General features: G+C 37.6%; 1 protein-coding gene across 1 annotated transcript in view; it reads right to left on the bottom strand.

Annotated features, from left to right (window-relative positions):
* The window catches only part of LOC150079200 (caspase-3-like), a gene marked incomplete in the record, with an annotated part of 195,330 nt that overhangs the window by 3,521 nt on the left and 171,362 nt on the right, over nt 1-20,447 (bottom strand). Inside the window, 1 exon segment of the mRNA XM_090384135.1 lies at nt 15,148-15,257. Coding sequence (XP_090240261.1) covers nt 15,148-15,257 — 110 coding nt within the window.

The following is a 20,447-nucleotide window of genomic DNA, read 5'->3' as shown; positions in this document are numbered from 1 at the left end:
GCATGCCTTTTCTACAGATACTTCCACGGGCGCTGTTCTTCTGAATTGGCTTCTATAATTCCCACTCTCTCTTTCAAAACAGCCCAAACATGTGCTGCCACCAGCCATTTACTGTCCAACGTCAAACTCACAGAACCAATTTTTCATCTTCCTCGTTTATTCATTCAACTGCTGTTTTCTGGAACAACTTTCCTTCATATGTCTTTCCTGAAAATTACAGCCTGCAGAAGTTCAAGTCTAATGTCAACAAATATCTTCTCTCGTCATCTCAACCTCCAAACCAAGCACAGTACTAAGTTATTTCATTATTTTTTTTTTTTTTTTTTAGGAGCATTAGCAACTAAGGCCATATTGCTCCGGGGATATGCGGTGGTCATTCCCTGACCTTTCCGCATCCGCCGTATTTGGTGGTCACGGAAATTGAACTCCTGTCTTAACTAAGAAGACGCGTGCTACGCACTGCTGCTCCTGCCCACCTGGCAATGGAGGCGCCCGGTACTAAGTACTATAAGTTCTAATACCTCTTGTATTTGGGGTTTTCATAAAAAAATAATAATAATAATAATTTTGACATTATATATTTAGCAAGGAAGTATATTTCAGTAAATCTTTTCATGCTGTTCCACATGAAAAAATGCTGTACAAATTGGAGCACTGTGGCATTAACGGCAAGGTACTGCTATGAATAAAGGGATGGCTGAGTGGTAGATTGATTATAAATAGGCACTGCTCTACTTGGATTAATGTTACTAGTAGAATCTCTCAGTCTTCAGTACTGGGCACTTATAGTTTACAGTATTTATTAACAGTACTTATGAAATCATTTCAAGCTTCTTGTTCAAGTCTACAATGACAAAAGCTGGGAGGCTGTGTAAATAACAGAAATTAATGCATACCACAGAAAGACCTAGATAAATTAGGCAGGTGGGCTTAGAAGTGACAACTGAAGTTTAACTTCAGTAGATACAAGATACTGCTTATGGTTAGCAATAATCTCCCAATAACATACCAATTAGGTGGTACCGCATTCAAGATCGTAGAGAATGAAAAAGACCTATGGGAATTGTACAGTCCAACCTAAAGTTCTGTGAGCAGTGCAAACAGGCTGCAAGACCAGCTCACGGGGTTCTGTCAGTGATATACAAAAACTTTGTCGGCATGAAATGATTATCTCATTAGGCCACATCTTCAGTACTGCATACAGGTATGGAAGACTCATTTTAAAAAAAGATGTGATCTTTTGGAATGAGTGCACAAAAGAGCAACTAGTCAAGAACACAAAGTGGTACTATTACCACAAAAGACTTCAGTTTTGCAAACTTACAAAGATCTAAAATAGTGTTGAAGGATTGAGAAAACTTATTGTTGATGGTATTATAACTCTTTCTCAGACAAAGCATGCAAGGGGACATAAGCTTAAATTGCAGGATAGTTGTGCAGCAATTTGCTTTCAACCAGAGAATAATTCACTGTTGGAACTAACAGCCAGTGTTGTTGAAGCAGGCAGTTTCTGGTATCAGTAGCTTGAAATATAACAGCTGATTATATTTCAATCACTAATTAACAGAATGAAAATAACCTGCAAATACATTCTTTTCACATTTTGCTTTGTTGTTGCTATATAACAAATTTTAATCTTCATTAATCCTGAATAATCAAAGGTAATCCTTATTAATTCTGTGTAAATAATTCACCTATAACACTCAATTTGCATTTGAATCTTAATTATTTTCTCACTTTGCTTTGGGCTTGCACTTCACATGTGCTTGTCCATAGTGATGAACATGATTGGGAATGGAAGAATGGTAAGAAAGGAACTGCTTAATTTTTTTATCACCGAAGTTTCGGTATTGAACCAACTACCTACGATGTTTTTTATATTGTGCAGAAAAATATCCTAAAGTCTGTTAAAACCAAATAATATGGTACTGACTAATCCAATAATGGTTCTTTTAAATTTTAATGAGCTGTAAAGAATTTGCTAGCATAATTCCCGATTTCAAGAAATTTGACTAGTTTTTCAATTAAAGTACATCAAATGTTTAGTACCTTTCTTCTGAACCAAATTAAAATGTGGGAAACTACTTGTGGGGAGATTCTATGCTTAATAAAATTTCTCTACCGAAGGAAAATTGTTAGTCTAGCACGAGAGTCAAGATGAATAATTCCCACCAAGAGGAATTTTTTCTTTCTGCAAACAAGTGTCATGTACATTGCAACAAAAGTTTTAAAAGGAAACAGTAGCCAAGATAACCAGTGTCCATTCTTAGAAATGAACACTGAGCAACAGTTCAATTCATTAAAAAGAGAAATGTCTGCTATTAAAACAATTTATATAAAATCCTAATATTGTGTACAGTAAGTTTCCTATTCTTAAGTTACAAGGTATAGTTTTCAGTGGCCACCACTGGCTTTAAGTGCATAAATTAATTTTGTAACTGAAAATTATTTTTAATCTGTAAAAATTAATGCTAATTCTGAACCTAACAGTGTCTTTAATTCCAGTCACATGTTTCACTGCCAATCTTTTTTTTTTCTTTTTTTTTCTTTATTTAAACCCCCAAACATGAAAGGTATTAGAAATGATTGTACTTAGTACTGTATGTGGGTTGAAGGCTGAAAAGACAGAAGATATGTACTGAAATTAGACTAGAATTTCGATAGATTTTAATTTTCAGGAAATGCATGCGAAGGAATGTGACAAATTAATTAATTGATTTCTATTTTACTGGCACAAAAGCAACTGAGGCTACAGTGTGACATGACCTGCCATAAAAAGAAAGGTTTGTCGTAACCTTTCAGCAAGATTACCATGTCAAAAAGTATATACAAATATAAAACAGTACATGGTGGCTAAAAATAAATGCTCAATATTATATATATATTTATAAAAATTAATAACTTGTAAAAATTAAAAATTTCAAAAAATCTACCATGTGGTCATTTGTCTGATAAAATCTGACTGAGTGTATAAGGAACAGTCTGATAAGTAAAAGCAGTAACACGTTTCCAGCACAGGTAAAATTAGCAAAATCAATTAAAACATGTTTTATAGTTAAAAGATGTGTCACAAGATCCACACATAAGGTTCACTAGCCCTCAAGTAGGAAAGAGTGTGTAAGATGACTGCATCCTATGCAGAGCCAAGCAATAACTTCCTTGCTAAATTGCTGCATAGACCAGACTGCCACGGTTCAATTACATGCTTTAAATGATGTAATTTATTAGTTGTCTGTCTTACTCACATTCACAGGGAGCGAATGTTTTGATGAACTCGAGATAGGAGTGCACGAGAATTATATCTCACCGATGATAAAGCCTGTTAAGACACTTAGAGAATCAGAATATATGGTGAACTGTTGGTAAGAGAAAGGCTTTTGCTTTCATTAGGGTGACTACAGTGGTCTCTGGCAGTTTTTAAATTCTGTGCAGTGGGACTAATGATATACCAACAGCAAATTCTAAATGGGAAGTATTTAGAGAATAAATCAAAGAAGCTACTAGACTTTTCACACCACGAAGAAATACTGTTCAAGACTTAGACCTAAATGGATTGAGACAAGTTGCAGAGAAGAAAAGTGCGTGGGATGCATATAAATTATCAGGTGATTCAGAAACATATAGTAGATATAAATTAGTCCATAATCAAGTCACAAAGGTGGTCAGGCAGATTATGAGAAGCCTTTGGCAAAGAATGCAAAGAAAAATAGTAAAGACTTTTATGCTTATATTAACAGTAGAAAGAAGGGATTGAATCACATTGGGCCACTTAATGTCTGTGGATTAGCTGTTGATGACCCTACTCAGGATGCAGACAAATTGAAATAGATATTTTACATCAACACATGAGGAATTCTTTAGAGAAGGGGGGGGATACCAGAAGTTTATCAAACTCTAACAAGGAGCTAAATCACTTTGTGATAACTGAAAGGAAAGTGAAGGAGAAATTGTTCAAGATGAACATAAAAAAAGCACCTGGTATGGATGGAATCTATCCATTTATATTAAGAGAGGTAGCAAAGGAAGTAAACAAAACCTTAGCATAATTAGGAGAACATTCTTGGATTCAGGGGAAGTCCATATAGACTGGAGATGTCCAAATGTATCCCCAATTCATAAAGGGGGATCAAAAGGTGACGTGGGTAATACAGGCGTTAGCTTAACGTCTGTTCAAGGGGAAATAATGGCGTTATCACTGGTTAAAGTAATGCAGGACCACCTGGGCAGGCATGCAATTATACTACAATCAGAGCATGGATTTGTTAAGGGGCAGTCTTGCCTAACCAATCAGATAAGTTACTATGATGCACTGACCAAGGAGCTGGATGCAAAAAAAAATAATTTTGACATCATATACAGGTAGCCCTCGGTTTTAGATGGGGTTCTGTTCTTGAAGGAACTGTAGCAAAAAAAAAAAAAAAAGTGTACAATGAACCTCATTATAAAAAAAATCAATGAGTTACATTCCAGGCCCCTCTCAAAATCGACATAAGTAATATAATATTATTATATTTAAAGCTCTGAAATGAATATTATGAATGTAAAAACAGTATTTTTATAAATATAAATCAATTAAATGTAATACAATATAAAATAATCAAACTAAATTGAATTAAATAAAAATATTAAATTTTGTACATTTACTTTGATATGTTCAAAGCCCAGACCAAAAGTTTTTGTAAGCGACAGTGTAAAGCCCCTGCATTGATCTTTTTTGACAGTGGCGTAATGCAGAGATTTTACTTGTCTGAAGAAGTCAGACAAGTAATTGGCAATTTCTTCCAATAAAGCCTGGTCTTGTCAACAAAAATGAGATCAGGAGAATAATTACCCTCTTCCACAATGGCTTGAAACTCTGCAGGAAATACTGCAGCTGCCTCAGCATCTGCACCGCTGCCTCAGCACTTAATTTCACACAACGGCACTTACTTTGAAATTTAAATCGCATGAACCATCCCTTGCTACCTAAATATGTCTCACCACCCTCTTTTTACTTAATATTTTCAAAAATTGACTTTGCCTTATCAGTAATAACAGTTGAGTCAACGGAATGTTTATTTTTTTTTTATTTAAGTCACCCAACCACAATGACAATAATTTCTCAATTTTTTTTCTAAAAGTTTACTTCTGGTACAACTCACTTGCGTCCCACTTACTGTCATAGCATGTTGCATTGATTGTTTTATTTCATCTGCATTGTTCATTATGGTACTCACAATCGATGGAGGCAATTTCATACTTCTGCACATATTAGGATGTGTCTGACCATCTTCCATTCTACGTATTACCTGCATCTTTTTTCCATGATAGATCTACGTGACCTCTTAGCAACATTTTCACATTCACTTGGGTTTACTGCACTTCTATTACTAGACATGACAGCTCTTATTTTATTAATTTAATCAACAATTTTAATTAAAACTCACAAATTGAAACTGTAGAACAGTGGCCCAACAATACTACACCAACAAGCGAACAGAGTTGCTTGTTGGTTCCTCTCCTCTTATCTCTGGCCACCTCATCCCTGATTAGCTTAGATGGAAGATGGGGATAGCTCCCATTTCTCATTGACTGTGCTGTTTCTTTACATCATATTCAGTATTTATAATTGCTCATTTTTGAAATTTTTTATAGTTTTTTGATATTTTTGGCCTTTGGTTTCAAAACCGTTGTTATTGCAAATCATCACAAAACAAACAGTCATAAACCGAGGGCTACCTGTACTTGGATTTCAAGAAACTTTTGATACTGTTGCACATAAAAGACTGCTGCTATGGATAAAGGGATGGTTAAATGGAAGACAGTGAGTAGTTATCAATGGCCACTGCTCTTTGTGAACTAACATTATTAGTGAAGTTCCCCAGGGTTCAGTGCTGGGCTCATTGTTTTCAATATTTATCAATGTTATTGATGAAGGTCTATCAGGCTTAATGTCTAAGTTTACAGATGATACAAAGGTTGGCAGAGTAATTAATAGCAGTTGAAGCTTAACATTATAAATGCAATGCATATGGGTAGCAGTAACCACAGAATAACTTATCAACTGTGTGGTACTACATTCAGGGTAGTGGAGAATGAAAAAGACCTGATAGAAATTGTGCAGTCAGTCATGAAATTCTCTGAGCAACACAGACATGCTCCCAGGACGGCTCGCAGGGGTCTTGTCAATGATAATACAGACTCTTTACTAGTAGGAATAAAGAAGTGATTATCCCTTTGTATAAGGCCATTGTTAGGCCATACCTTGGGTATTGTACACAGATCTGGAGACCTCACTTTAGGAAGAATGTAGATCTGCTAGAATGGGTGCAGAGAAGGGCAACCAAACTGGTGAAGGGAACAAAAGGGTGCTCTTACCTAGAAAATGTTCAGTTCTGCAAACTGCAGCATCTTGAGACTAGACACCTGTGGGAAGATCTGACTGAGGTGTTTAAAGACTTGAATGGATTGAGTAACCTGAATTAAATGGCATTCGTCCACTTTCTGAGACTACATGCATGAGTGGGCATAAATTCAAGTTGAGGAAGCATGGTTGCAGGAGAGATGTGCAGAAGTTTGCCTTCAGCCAGCAGATAGTTGATTGTTGGACAGGCTTCCATATGTTGTTGTGGAAGTGGATGAGTTAAACAAATTCAAGGATGAACTAAGTAATTTCTTGGAGGGTACGGATGGGTGAACTGTGTAGGGTGAGGGTTTTTTTTTTTTTTTTTTTTGGCTGATGCTATATAAGCTTGCTTTCTTGCATAATTTGCCATTACTACTACTACAGGTGAGTGCTGATGTGATCGAAAGCTCAACTCTACAGCACGCTGCTCTGCAGTCGGGGAAATCTGCTCTATAGTAGTAGTTTATAGAAAAACAGAAGCAGAACCTACATATGATTCTGACTTTGAACCATCTGGAGTGTAAACAGGAAAAAAAAAAGTCAGAATGTTCAGCTCTGTGTGCTGAATAGACAGATGGAGTACCAGATGTTACCAATTCTTCGGGGAAAAATTGCATTCTAGAACATGATCATGCCAAGTAAAGAGGTTGCTTTGGCGATTGTACAACCTTGTCTACCATGATATTAAGCTCCCTGAGTAGCTCTCAGATGTGAAACCAAATGGATGATTGGCAGTCTGACTGGAATTGTACAAATTTTACCATTATGGCTCAAAAACAGATGTCCATGTAAGTTCATTTAGCAAGGATTTCAGTTTTAAGGCACAATTTAGAGACAAATGATTACATCACAGTGATAATGGTGGTTCATTTGTTTCAATGTACAGGCTCTGGACAGATGTTTGAAATACTCCAACTGCAATGTGGATAGACTGATGATGGATAGGATCCAACTATCAAAGTACACTGTTTCTGGGTGTGCATATACCTCGGACCAACATCTAGTTCAGATCACACATGCACAGTAGATGTGCAGTAAGGCGCATCAGTCCGCACCCCATGATGTAGAAGAGAGAGCATGGAGGATGTTCAAGCCTCTCATGCATTCTGTATGGAGTTGATGGGCGTCTTCAAGAAAGGTTAACTTTTTATCAAATACAAGTCCCAAGAATTTTATATTTATTACTAATGGAATTGCATTATGTGTAAGCCAAATTCAGGTTCAGGATGAAGAATGCACTTACAACAAAAATGTATGCAAATGAACTTTCAGAAGAACCCGAATCATTTAGCAAATTCCCAAAAATTAAGGCGATCAACAGCTTTTTGTAATTGTCTTTCAATAAACCTCACATTGCATGATTGAGAAAATATGATAAAGCCATCAACATAGAAGGCACTGTTAACAGTTGGAGGAAGTTGTTCCGTGGCAGAATTTACTTTCCGGAAGCTCTATAGCTGGTTAATTACTGAAATAATTTTGAATATTATTGATGTTTTAGTGGGAACTTCATAACATTCGTTCAGTAACTTAAATTTAACTTCAAAGTGGTCAAAGTTTAGTTAACAGTTTAACTTCTATAATACTTTGTCAATTTAAATTCTGTAAAATGCAATTTTGTAATTTTTAATAAGTCCAGATTTTACCTAAATAATGGCTGATGCTATATAAGCTTCATGTTGTTGCAAGATCCACTTACAATACAAAGTCCAAGGATGCTGACTCACACAGAAATGCCAACGAGGACATTTGTGATGTGGGCCAGGAGTTCGCCGACCATGGCACATACTTTAAGATTGGTCTAGTAGACAAACTTAGGTCAACTGATGATTCTTTTCTTTAAAACCAATGTAAGTATATACCAATTTAAAATTAGAACTTGACACATTACAAGAAGAATTTGAGTCACCAAAGAAATGAGTGCTTTCCCTAGAATCAAATGTAACTGGAAGCTCGTCATGATCTCAAGTATCAGGTGACCTGCTAAGTGATGCAACCCTGATTCAGGTCCCAGAAAAGAATAGTGAAGTCCATACTGCTCTAGTTGAAGGTGATTTAGTTTTATTTTGGGACTATTGTCAGAGAAATTGGTAGTATTTTTATAATAAAGTTAAGTGGACCAGAACCTGGGTGCGTTTGCCAGGAGCAACAATTGATGATGTTACCAACAGATTGTCACATTTTATGTATTTTATTGGAGGGGGGTAAAGCATTATTATTCATATGGAAACTAACAATATTAAATGAACACAACATGACCATTTGTTCGATTAATACAGGACTATGCTGTGTGGAGAATGTGTGTGTGTGTCTACAATTCTACCCAGATACGATAAGAGGAATTATATGGTGAAACTCAAGATGTAAGGGAATCTGCAAGGCACCAGGGGAGAATTTTTATCAGTGTGGCCTGCACTTGTAGGTAGAAAGAAACTATTTTGTAAAGATGGTGTTCATTTGAACAAAGGTGGTGCATGGATTTTTTCCAGTATCATTGAGGACACTTAAGAGTTCAGGGGAATAGTTAGCTAGAGTGGGGAAGGGTAATATAGATCCACATTTATTTGATGATATGGGTCAAAATAATGCTTGCACTCACCTCAAGAATTCCTGTTTGTTGCTGCAACAGCTGATATTGGCAAGATGTTTTTGAGGGCAGCATTTAAAATGGGCAGAAAAACATAGCTATGGTAACAAGCCCAAATAACTTTAAAGGATTTATCAGGACAGTAAACTAGAGAAGAATACATAGTCTTAACTGTATCTACAGTAATTTCAGGAGTTTTGTCAATAAAATGGCTGAATTCAAACTCCTGGTTTAGGACAACTAATGCTGACATAATAGGGCTAACAGAAATGTGGTGACACCCCAAAATTGGGGATGATGAGTTCCACTATGGTGTATAAAAGTACTTAGGAAACAGAGAGATGATAGAAGAGGTGGTGGGGTCATGCTTCTTATCAAAAGCAGCCTGAGTGCAAAAAGAGCTTTTGCTGACTCAGAAGTTACGTCTGCCAGCAGATTTGTTTAGTATAAATTAATTGAAAGCATAATTAGAGTGGGAGTAATCTACAGACCAGACGACTGTGAAGAGAATGATGCATCTCTACAAGTAGATGGAATGGGAAAGAGTGTGAATGTCTTATTATGGGTTGACTTCAATCTACTACACAGATTGATTGGATGGAAACCAGCATATTAGAGAAAATACTATGTGGTGAAAATATTCTTGACCTCATGATCACTCAAGAAGCAGATAACATCACAGGGCTTAATGAAGAGAAACCAATGGCAGGTAGTGATCACACAATAATTAGAAGATGAAGAAAAATGTTGCAGCACTTAAAAGTAAAGGCATGAGTTTTAATTTCAGAAGAGGGGACTATGACAGTTTAAGGTACTCTGTGGCATCTATTAATTGGGAGGATTGCAGAGTGAAGGCAAATGCATTTGAATTATGGAATAAAGTTAAAGCACAGATCACAGAAGCTAAGAACACATTAAGAAAATATTGCACAAGCAGGATTAGTAGTGGATGAATGTGGAGCTTGCAGTTCAATAGAGCAGAAAAAAAAATAACACAGAATATTTACAGTGCGAAGAAAACTACCAAAGCCTACAACAACTTCAAGTTGATCTGGAATAGTACCACATATAAGGTTAGGGAAGCCAAGGCTGATTAAGAGAAAGCACTGATTACGAGAGAGCAAAAAGAATAGGGACAAGGAATTTTTCAAATATGTGAACACAAAGAAGAAAGCGAAATAGAACAGATCCTGTTGCTAATGGCTTGAATAGGTAATTTGCATCAGTCTTCAAAAGACCTTTAATGCCGAAAAAAAGGCTGTGCAAATGGGCTGAACCATATGAATTAGTGATTTCAAAATTACAGATGACTGTTTATTAGAAAAAATTGAGCATAAAGGCAAATAAAGCTCCCAGAGTTGATGGCATATACCCAATAATTTTGAGAGGCTGGCAAAGAATGTATTGAACCATCAAGGTAAATCATGAGGGCATCTTTGGACTTGGGAGCAATTCCTTTGGAGTGGAGAAGTGCCAATGTATCACCAATACATAAAAGAAGTAAAAACAGTAAAGTCAGTAACTATAGACATGTTAGTGTGAGTGCAGTGGCAATGAAAATCTTAGAAGCAATGAATAAAAATGCAATCCGTGGACATTTATATAGAGATGGCAATCTGCAAAACATGCAGCATTGAGGGAAAATCATATTTAACTAACCTAGTAAGCTTTTTAACACAGTTATTCATTAGCTAGATGTAGGAAACAATTTAAACATAGTTTATTTGGATTTTATCCTTCATGGAAGGTTACTGTATAAGCTGGAACATGTTGTGATTACTGGAAAGATTCTAAGACGGATTGCAGGACAAAAGGTTAAAAAAATAAATAAACTGCAATCATTATCAATCTGCTGCTTGATGGAAGCCTCCTCAACAATTCATGTTTAGGAAAATGGACCATAACCTGCCACGCTGTTCCAGTGCGGGTTGGCAGATCGACCATATTTAGCAGTCAGGGGCCTGAACCTCAGTCTACTCAAAGAGCATGTACTACTGCACTCCCGCTCCTGACCACTCAGCTACGACAGAAGGTAGAGAATTTTAACTAATGACTCCGCAAGGATCCATTCTTGCGGCACTGTTGTTTATGATTTTCATAAATGCCATTGATAAAGGGATTGGATAGAAGGCTTGATGTCAAAATTTGCAGATGATGTAAAGATTGATAGTCATCAGTCAATGACCAGTGCCAAGCAGCACTCCTTCAGGATGACTTAGCATTAGCAAATGGTACAAGAAAACAAGCTTATATAGCATCAACATAAAAAAAAATAAATAAAAAAAACACAACCACTCCCATTTCACCTTTTCATTCCCTCCACTAGTTTCTTCCTTAAGTTCTTCATTTCTTCCAACAGTTCTTACTTGAATTTATTTAAACTATCAACTTCCACAACAAATGGAAGGTTTTTTTTTCCAACATTAACCACCAGCTGGCTAAAGGCAAACTTGGTGCTACAATGCATTGATTCCAGCTGTGAAGACACTTTTCTCCTGGAACTCCAAGAATACATCCAATGCAGCAATTATGTCACTGTTGATGGGAAAACAGATGCCAACCAGGTATTTTTTTTTTCAAATTAGGAAACTAATGAAAGTCCAACAGTGCTAGATCTGATGAATGGGGGGGGGGTGATTTAAAATTATCTGTGTGGTCAGGCACGAGGGTGCATAAGTACGCATGCCTTGAGTGACTGGGGTTCAAGCCGAAGACTGCTAAATTCAATGCGGTTTCTTGTATTTTTTCTATCTTGTGAATTTTTTAAATTTTCTGTTTATACTCCGGCACAACAACCAAGTCAGTAGAGTTTACAATAAATCATCAATACAAATATTTATCGTATTTAGTAGTCATGGGTTTGAACCACGGTCCACTCAAGGAACGTGTGCTATGCACTCTCGCTCTTGACCACTGGGCTACGTCGAACTCCTCTGACTGTGTGGTCATCCCAGAGTATAAGCCGAAAATTTATTTATTTATTTCTTATTTTATTTCAAAGCCACACTCATGATGTGCAGTCATGGCAATAACATATTGTGAGTAGGGGTAGTGTCTTGGTGGAACAAGACTCCTTTGCCAACACTCCATCAGCATCCCAAAAAAAAAAAAAAAAAAAAAATTCCATCACCTTGCCAGCAGAAGGAATCAACTTGGCTTTCTTTGAGGAGGAGAAGAGCTGCATTTCCAATGATCCGCACTGCCACTGTGGCACCGACAAATCTTGGCACCACATAATGTATGACTGTCCTGGCTATGAAGACTTAAGATCTATTTTGATCACAAAGATTACTAACTTGCCAAAGGACCAAGAACATATACTAATTCAGACTCATGGCAATTATAAAAAAACTTCACTGCTTTTGCACAGGATGTCTTCAACAGACAAAGGACAGTAAGGAGTCTATTAAACCACCAAGAACAATAACTTGAGAAAGATTCTGGGCAGGCACCCATCCCCAGTAGCATCGACCACCAACCTCACTGAAGCTCAATTGAACTGAGCTATTCACTACTTGCATCCAAGTTCCATCGGGCTAATGTCTACAATAAACCCACAGGTAAGATCAATCAATTGGACTGTGACATTACCTCATTTAGACTTTAAAACCACAGGACTTGACTATTGGGAAACAACACATGGATTGACACCTAAAACCAATAACTGAGTTGAGAAGGGACAATTTGGATTATGACATCAATTGGTTTGAACTTTGGAACCCTCACAACCTGGCCAACTCCCTTCAAGGGAAATCCACAACTCGACTCACCATGACAGCGACCACTGGCCTCTTAATGACCCACACTGGGTTCTCCTACCCAGCATACTTTTACCCCCAATCCCTGGACTCCACTTGCCACCTAATGGATTCATTTCAATCGTTTCCTTGGGGATGCCTCTATCTACATCCCCAAAACCTGTCTTTTCCCCTCTCCACTTGAATGAACCCCTTACTCTCGCCTCTGCCTTTTTTTTTTACTTGGTCTCCATCCAAGAAGCTCAATCGGCCCTGGCAGAGACCAGCCAGAGAAGCAACTTTTACTACCTTGCTCACCTCCTAGTGGTGTGTACAGGCAATGGGGTTCTGCGGCCAAGCAGCTAGAAGAACAACAGAGCACACGAACAAAAACTACATAAACCACACACTTCTGGTATTTACAGAGTACTGTTTTCCTCACAAGAGTAATGAAAGTGAAGTTGTGGAAAAACACCAGTGGCACCTCATCTCACCTCACCTCTAACACTATATACACTATGTTTGGACTGATCCTTTGTCTCTGGCTGAAAGCAATCCATGGTCACAAACCTTGCAACGAAATTTGCTGGATCTGCTTGAAAATTATTCAAATGTTCACTTGACTTCACCATTATTATGCATTTTTGATCTGCTGTCAATAATTTAAGGACCCATCATGCTGACACCTTTTTTTTCATAGCGAGAACCTCTGTTATTATATGGTATACATATGTTCAGATGAGATGCTCAAGATGCTAGCAATGTATCAAACACATCAATCAACAACCACTCATCATCAGATCATGCACACTGTCAACTTCTAGAGTGATGGATGTTGCAGGTCTTCAGTGTGAGATCTTCCAGACTCTCCCTCCCTCATTTAACTTCTGATGCCCACTTCTTAACCATGAGAATATGGTTACAATTACATCAATATTTATATCCTCATGAATTGCCTATGGAGTTATTTCCTTTTTCCATAAATACTGAATGACCACATGGTGTCTGATTTTGTTCACCTTTCCTTGCTCACACAACTTTGTTGACTTCAGGACCTGTAATTAAAAAGACATTATCGAAATTGCATATAACTTGGTGGGTTACTATTTGAAGTGTTATACCTTAAGTACAGAAATTTTTAACATTGTACTGCTACCCTTTCATACTTGGGCCACAAACTTTTCAAACTTCCCTCATAAGTGTGTAAACATCCCCCATAAGTCTGTATATGTGCACTTATTTGTGCTCTTAGTCCCAATATAAGCAATGCAAGAATCGATTAGACCTTTGATTATCAAATTATGGCTCTAATTATACTATGTCTGTATTCCCTCCCCAAACTAATTGTCTTCTGAACTACCCAACTATACCTCCTCAGTAGGATCAGCAAATATCCATGCAACTTTTCTATTCAAGTGCTCCCACTCCTATAAAATCAATCTCTTCTGTTAACAACCACAGACATGCTGAGAAAACCTTTACATGAGCTTGGTACAATCTCTCCAAGGCTGAACTGATTGACAAGGCCCTCATCATAACCTCTCTCTCCTATTATGCCATGCCTAGAATAAATTTATTCTAGACACTTAAATTCAGCCATAACTCACTCATGGCTTTTTTCAACATCCCCTCAACATGTTCTGTAAAGCCTCAGATGGCTTATGATTAACATCATAAGTATCAACATGTACAACAACATCATCTTCTGCACCCTTGAAAGATAACTGTTCTACAACAGAGTATGCTCTGAATGCATAAACTTAATTTTTACTCCTGGCAGACACACTCCTATTCCAATCTAATCTTACTACATAAAAGATTCTCATTTCAGTAACAATAACATCACTAAACACCTCTTGTGAAACCAGCATCCCTGCTCATGATGATCCTGCTCTACAACCAGATGCATGAGAGCAGACATTAGCATTAAGATGAGTTGAATATTTGACGAGTCACTTGACAATTCCTTTGAAAGCAATGACCCTTTTTTTTTTTTAAGGACTGAAATATATCCATCAAAACACTAAATTTATGCTTATTTCCTCACTCACTCACTGCATCTATCACACAACTGCATCTCCTGTGGCATTACGTCCAACTAGAGTCAGGTCTTGCTTTCACACACAGTGCAAGCAAGAACTTGATTTGTAGGAAAACTGCCTTTGGTAACAAATTTCTTCTCTTATATATTTAGTGGCTGCAGGTATTTTCACATTATTTTAGATACCCCCACTCCTAAATCGTATGTGACACATGTTATAAGTACTGTGGAATAACAAATTTATACATTTATATCTTAGTATTTGTGGAGTTCCACAAGGATACATATAATCTGTTACAAGATTTGTAATAGAAAAAATTCTATTATAATAAAAATATCTGAATACACTATACTATCTCAAAAAAAACCTAAAAATTTTAAAAAAAGATTTACATACTAGTTGAAGTATTTCTGTGAGGCTTGAGTTCCAGGCATGCTCCATTAACACTGTAACAAGTTCCTGACAATACCAAGACCCATACACCTTATTACGTACTGAGATGTAGCCTGCAGAAAAATAAAAACAGCATTTGTATAGAAACGTTTGTAGCACAAATGTGTGAAACTTACTGCTGCCCTGAAAAAAAAAAAAAAAAAAAAACCTAATATGAATATAATATCATTTTTCAATCCATAATAATCAAATATTTTATTCAATTAACAGATTAAATTCAACTTAACCACTCTAAAGTTTGTATGATGAAACCAAATTACAAACATATTATCCATTAACTTTTTCCTTTCTGTTGTAAGCCGCACAAAGTATGTGACACCTACAAGTTGTTTAAGAATGGATTTTTATATAACCCAGGAATGCAATTTTGGAGCCTGTCTTTTTACAATTTACTCAAGTCACATGCATGAGAGGATTCAAATTTTGAAGGACAGCCAACCTTTAGCCAGCAAGAGGTTGATTGCTGAGAATATAGTTAATAGACCCATTGCTCAATATTTAGTGCTTTATGTAACATTTTCTTAAAATATATGAAATCTTTTTTGCTAGAAACTTAGGGTTTTTTTTTTTTTTTTTTTTTTTTTTATGAAAACCATGTAACACGCGAGTTATTGGAACTTATAGTACTTAGTGCCCTGCATGGATTGAAGATTGAGAGGAAAGAAGATATTTGTTGACATTACACTTCAGTTTCTGTAGATTGTAATTTTTCAGGAAATATATATGAAGGAAGGTAGTTCCAAAAAACAGAAGTTGAAGAAATAAATGAGGAAGAAGAAGAAGTCCTATGTGTTTGAAGTTAGAGAGTAAAAGGACGTTGACTGGTTGCAGCACATGTTCAGACTGCTTTGGAAGAGAGAGCAGGAATTACAGAAGAACAGTGCCCATCAAAGTATCTAAAGAAAAGACATGCAGCAAAAATAGAATGTCTAAGAGACAGAGTGGAGAGACTCTAAGTCATTAATTAACCTAACTGACCTCTTTTGAATACAATCTAGAACCTGAGAGAGGTTTTGGGGGCATTGCCCCAGATGTCAGAACAATATTCCATGGAAGGGTGGATTTGTCATTTGTAGAGAGTAAACAGCTGTTTGGAGTAACAATGAGGGTGAAGAAGAAAACCCAGTTTTTTAGATGAAGAGGAAGCAATATTTGTAATGTGCTTATGCCAAAAGAGATTAGAAGTCAGGGTAATCCCCATTGAAAATATATTATCTGATGATGTCTTTTGAGGTTACGACAGACATTATGGCAAGATCCAATCTTCCTCACATTTCAAAGCTACAACTATAAAACGAGTTTGCATGCCAGTTGAAGAAATAAATAAGTCCACTGGATCAAGCCTATTGGTAACTCTCTAGGAGGCTTCTGGATCAGCTTGTGTATAATCTCGCTGCCTCTACTCTGCCAGATAGTGACTGGAGGGAGAGAGAGAGAGAGAGAGTTCAAATAGTGTGTATATAGGAGGCAATGTGAAAGCCATGTTATGTCAAGGAGCTGGATATATATTCTTACCAGTGTATGCAATAACCAAAAATCTCATTACTTCATACAGCATATCCTTGCCTCCTTTACTTACTTCTGAACACATCATGAATTGTCAAAAAAAATAAAACAAACTTATCTGCGAAATGATCTAAACCTCCCAAACACTTCCTCGTTAATTTCACAAATATACGTGGTCTCAGTTCTAATCTCGGTGATGTCCATTTCCATTTACAATTTGCCAAATCCCATGTACAGTGGATTCCAGCTATTTGGGGGAAAACAGATAGAAGAATAGGGATGATAGAGTAGGCATCCCCAAAGAGGTCAGTGGAGACGAGCCCCACCAGGCGAAGTATGAAGGGTAGGCAGGGAGGAGAGGAGACAGAGATCCATCTCCCCCCACTGCCTGGGGATGGGGTTTTAAAGGGAACCAGGTTAGAGTACCCAGTTCAGATCGCCAATGGCGTGTTGGCAGCAAAGCCGCAGAATGTCTTCGTCAGTGTCATGTCCAAACAGTGTCGAATCCGATATGAAGGTCAAGCCGCCCATCCTGCTCCGGGGGTGGGATATGTTAGCTGGCAGTGGGGAACCCACCAGGCGAGGGGGGTGGGAGAGACATTTATTTCATTCATAATCTGCATTCTCACTCTACTTGCATTCTTTTTTTAATTTTTTATTTTTATTATATATATATATATATATATATATATATATATATATATATATTTTTTTTTTTTTTTTTTTTTTTTTTCCCACACACCAGGAGGGGATGGAATGATATGTAGTGTAAATTTAAATACTAATTAAAACGAGTTAGTGTGTGCTTAACTGTTGCATTTATGGTTTGTGTTTTTTTTTTTTTTTTTTCCTCACACACTTACACTTTTATTCATTCTTCTAGATCTCATCTCATTTATTCGACTCTTACTTTCTGCACTGCACTCTCTGGGCACTTCAACTTCCTGTTATTCTTCAGTTGTGGTGCAGGCCTAGCCGCAAGTTTTTTTTTTTTTTTGCAGGCCAGGGGAGAATGCAGTGATAGTGTTTATGTGGTTAGTAAATGTTTGTTAGTACAGTATACGTAAAGTAATGTAAGTTATTTTTAACTTTGTATTCTTTCGGCCAATTACATTTGCTCTTCCACTCATTCCCATTCACTCTTTCTTTCCCTCGTGCTAGGTCACTTTTTCTTTCACCAAAACTGCCATTTATTCCCTTTTACCATAATTCCTAGTTCACTCAGTGCCCAGCCTATTCATTCTATCTTTCATTTTCATTCATTCTACATTGGATCCCCTTGCCACTAGCTTACTGATATTTTTCAGTTAATCCGCTTCCCTGGCTACCTGTACATCTCCCTCCCCTGCATGGTTACTTATTTGGTGTGGGGCCCCAGATTCCTACACATGGCAGGGTAGTCCTGGGGAGTTTTGTTATATCAGGTTTCTGTCAGGGTGCAGAATACTGCTGTCTTAACAGTTTTTAAGTCATCGTCTGGGCGTGGTGAGAAACTTGGGCAATTTTACTATTGATTATTGTCTAATTGCCGGGGGCTGAATTGCCATTCATTGGATTGCTCTGTGCATTTCGAATACTTTCTGTGTGAAAGATGTAAAAGCTTTATAATTTTGCTCTTTTATGATGAACAGATGTTCTTCTCCCCTGGGAAGGGGAGAAGAACCTGGGAAGGGGACCAATCTGTGCTATTAGCTCTGTTCTGGGGATGTCATATATTATACATTCATATAGAATGTGAGCCCAGTCTTCACTTTCACCACAGATGCAGTTTGGGTCATCGGTCAGACCTAAGGAGGTTAGTTTTGCCTTTAGGGAGCCGTGACCTGTCAATATAAATGTTGTAAAAAGTCCAGGGGCATACCACTTAGGTGGCTCTGGGCTAACCACTGACACCCGTGGCAGAAACCGTTTGGTAACCAGACCTCTGGTTTCCTGCTCCCACTTTGTTTGCCATAGCTCATGGAGCTTTGTGGCTATTCTTTTTCTTTCATCATTGAAGGTGTTGGTTGTGTCAAGGGCTATCCCCAGAAATTCCGTGGGTATGCCCTTTTTAAATCTGTAATATAAGCCTCTTTTGGCTAGTTCCAGGTAAAGTGGGAGAATTCCGGCCAGCAACTTTAGTGCAGGTGTGATACTGTGCAACATGCTCTGTTATTGTGAGTAGTATTGTCCTTTGTATTGATTCTAATTTATTCCTATTTCTTACTATGGCTGAGCGGATGAACCACGCACCAGCTCCATAGGTGATAACAGATAGGAACATTACACGGTATATGACCACCAGGGTCTTTCTTTTGAGCCCCCAGTCTGCTCGACTGATCCTGGCAATCATACCTGCATAATTTCTCACTTTCTTCGCCAAGTAGATCAAATGGGGGGTAAAAAGTTAGTTTTGAATCAAAGACCACTCCAAGATATTTTAGTTCTGTTACCATTTTTATAGTGGTTGTGTTAATTTTGATTTCTGGACGTCTGCTTATGTCCAAATTGCCTTTTAGAAGTATTTGTTTGGTTTTTTCAGGCGATATTTTGAGCATGTACATTTGTGCTCACTCCTGCAGCTGCAAGAGGGCGGCGTTTGCTCTTTGCTCTACAACCACTCGTGAGTTACTTTTTACAAAGAAAATCATGTCATCTGCAAAGGCCAGGCTTTCCACGGGGCCCAGATCCAAGGCCAGAAATTCGTCCAGAACAATGTTCCAAAAGAAAGGGCCAAGGATTGAACCCTGCAGGCAGCCTTTATTCACAGGGCTTGTCAATTCCTGGAACCTTGTGCATATTGAGACACTTCTGTCTGTAAGGTAGCTGTTTATTACCTTATAGAAGTTTTGTGGGGCATTTGCCTGGCGAAGTCTCCTAAGGACACTAGGCCACCAGAGTGAGTCAAATGCCCCAGCAAAGTCAATGGAGATTGCCAGCATATATTTCTCCTCTGTGTTTTTAACTGTTGTCAGTAGGTGGTGCATGGCATCCTCCGTGGAATTGCCCTGCTTAAAACGTACTGATTGTTGGAATGTAAACCTGCTTCTGTGTAATAGTGAACTAATCTGCTATATATTAGTCTTTCATATATTTTCCCTAGTACAGGGAATAGGGCTATTGGTCTATATGATTTGGGATCAGTAAGGAGTTTTTCAGGGGTTTTGAGAATTAATCTTAACACAGCTTGTTTCCATATTTTTGGGAATATACCTTCTGTCATACAGTTATTATATAGTGTTATTAATTTATCTGGTGCTATTTCTGCTAATTTTTTGATAATATCAACTTCTAAGACGTCAAAACCTGGGCATTTATTGTTTTTGGTTTTAGATAGTGCTATTTCTAAGTCTTGTATGGTGAACAGAGGTTCAATATTGGCATTGTCATATTCAGTGTTTTCTTTTATAATGTTCAGTTTCAGTCTGAATGATACTGTCTAGGATGTTATTTACAGAATCCACCCAACACAGGGTTGGGGTTCCATCTGGTTTGGCAGTGGTTTCTAAGACATCTCCTCTTGGCAGCTTGTTGGTCACTATTCTGTAGACAACTCCCCAGGGGTTATTGTTTCCAGTAATTCCCACAAAGTGCCTCCAGTATTCCCTTTTCTCGTCTCTTATGAGGGCTGTATACTGATTCCTGAGAGTTCTATAAGAATCTCTCAGTGCATCCACCTCATTTTGTGGCCAAGATGTTCTGGCTCTTTGAAAATGTCTCCTCGCCTGGTGTACCCTACTTCTGAGTATAGTTAGTTC

This window comes from Mastigoproctus giganteus, chromosome 10 (genome assembly GCF_048544385.1).
Source record: "Mastigoproctus giganteus isolate SK-2022 chromosome 10, ASM4854438v1, whole genome shotgun sequence".
Classification (NCBI taxonomy): Eukaryota; Metazoa; Arthropoda; class Arachnida; order Uropygi; family Thelyphonidae; genus Mastigoproctus; species Mastigoproctus giganteus.
The sequence above is the reverse complement of the archived record's forward strand: the minus strand, read 5'-3'. Positions and strand labels throughout refer to the sequence as shown.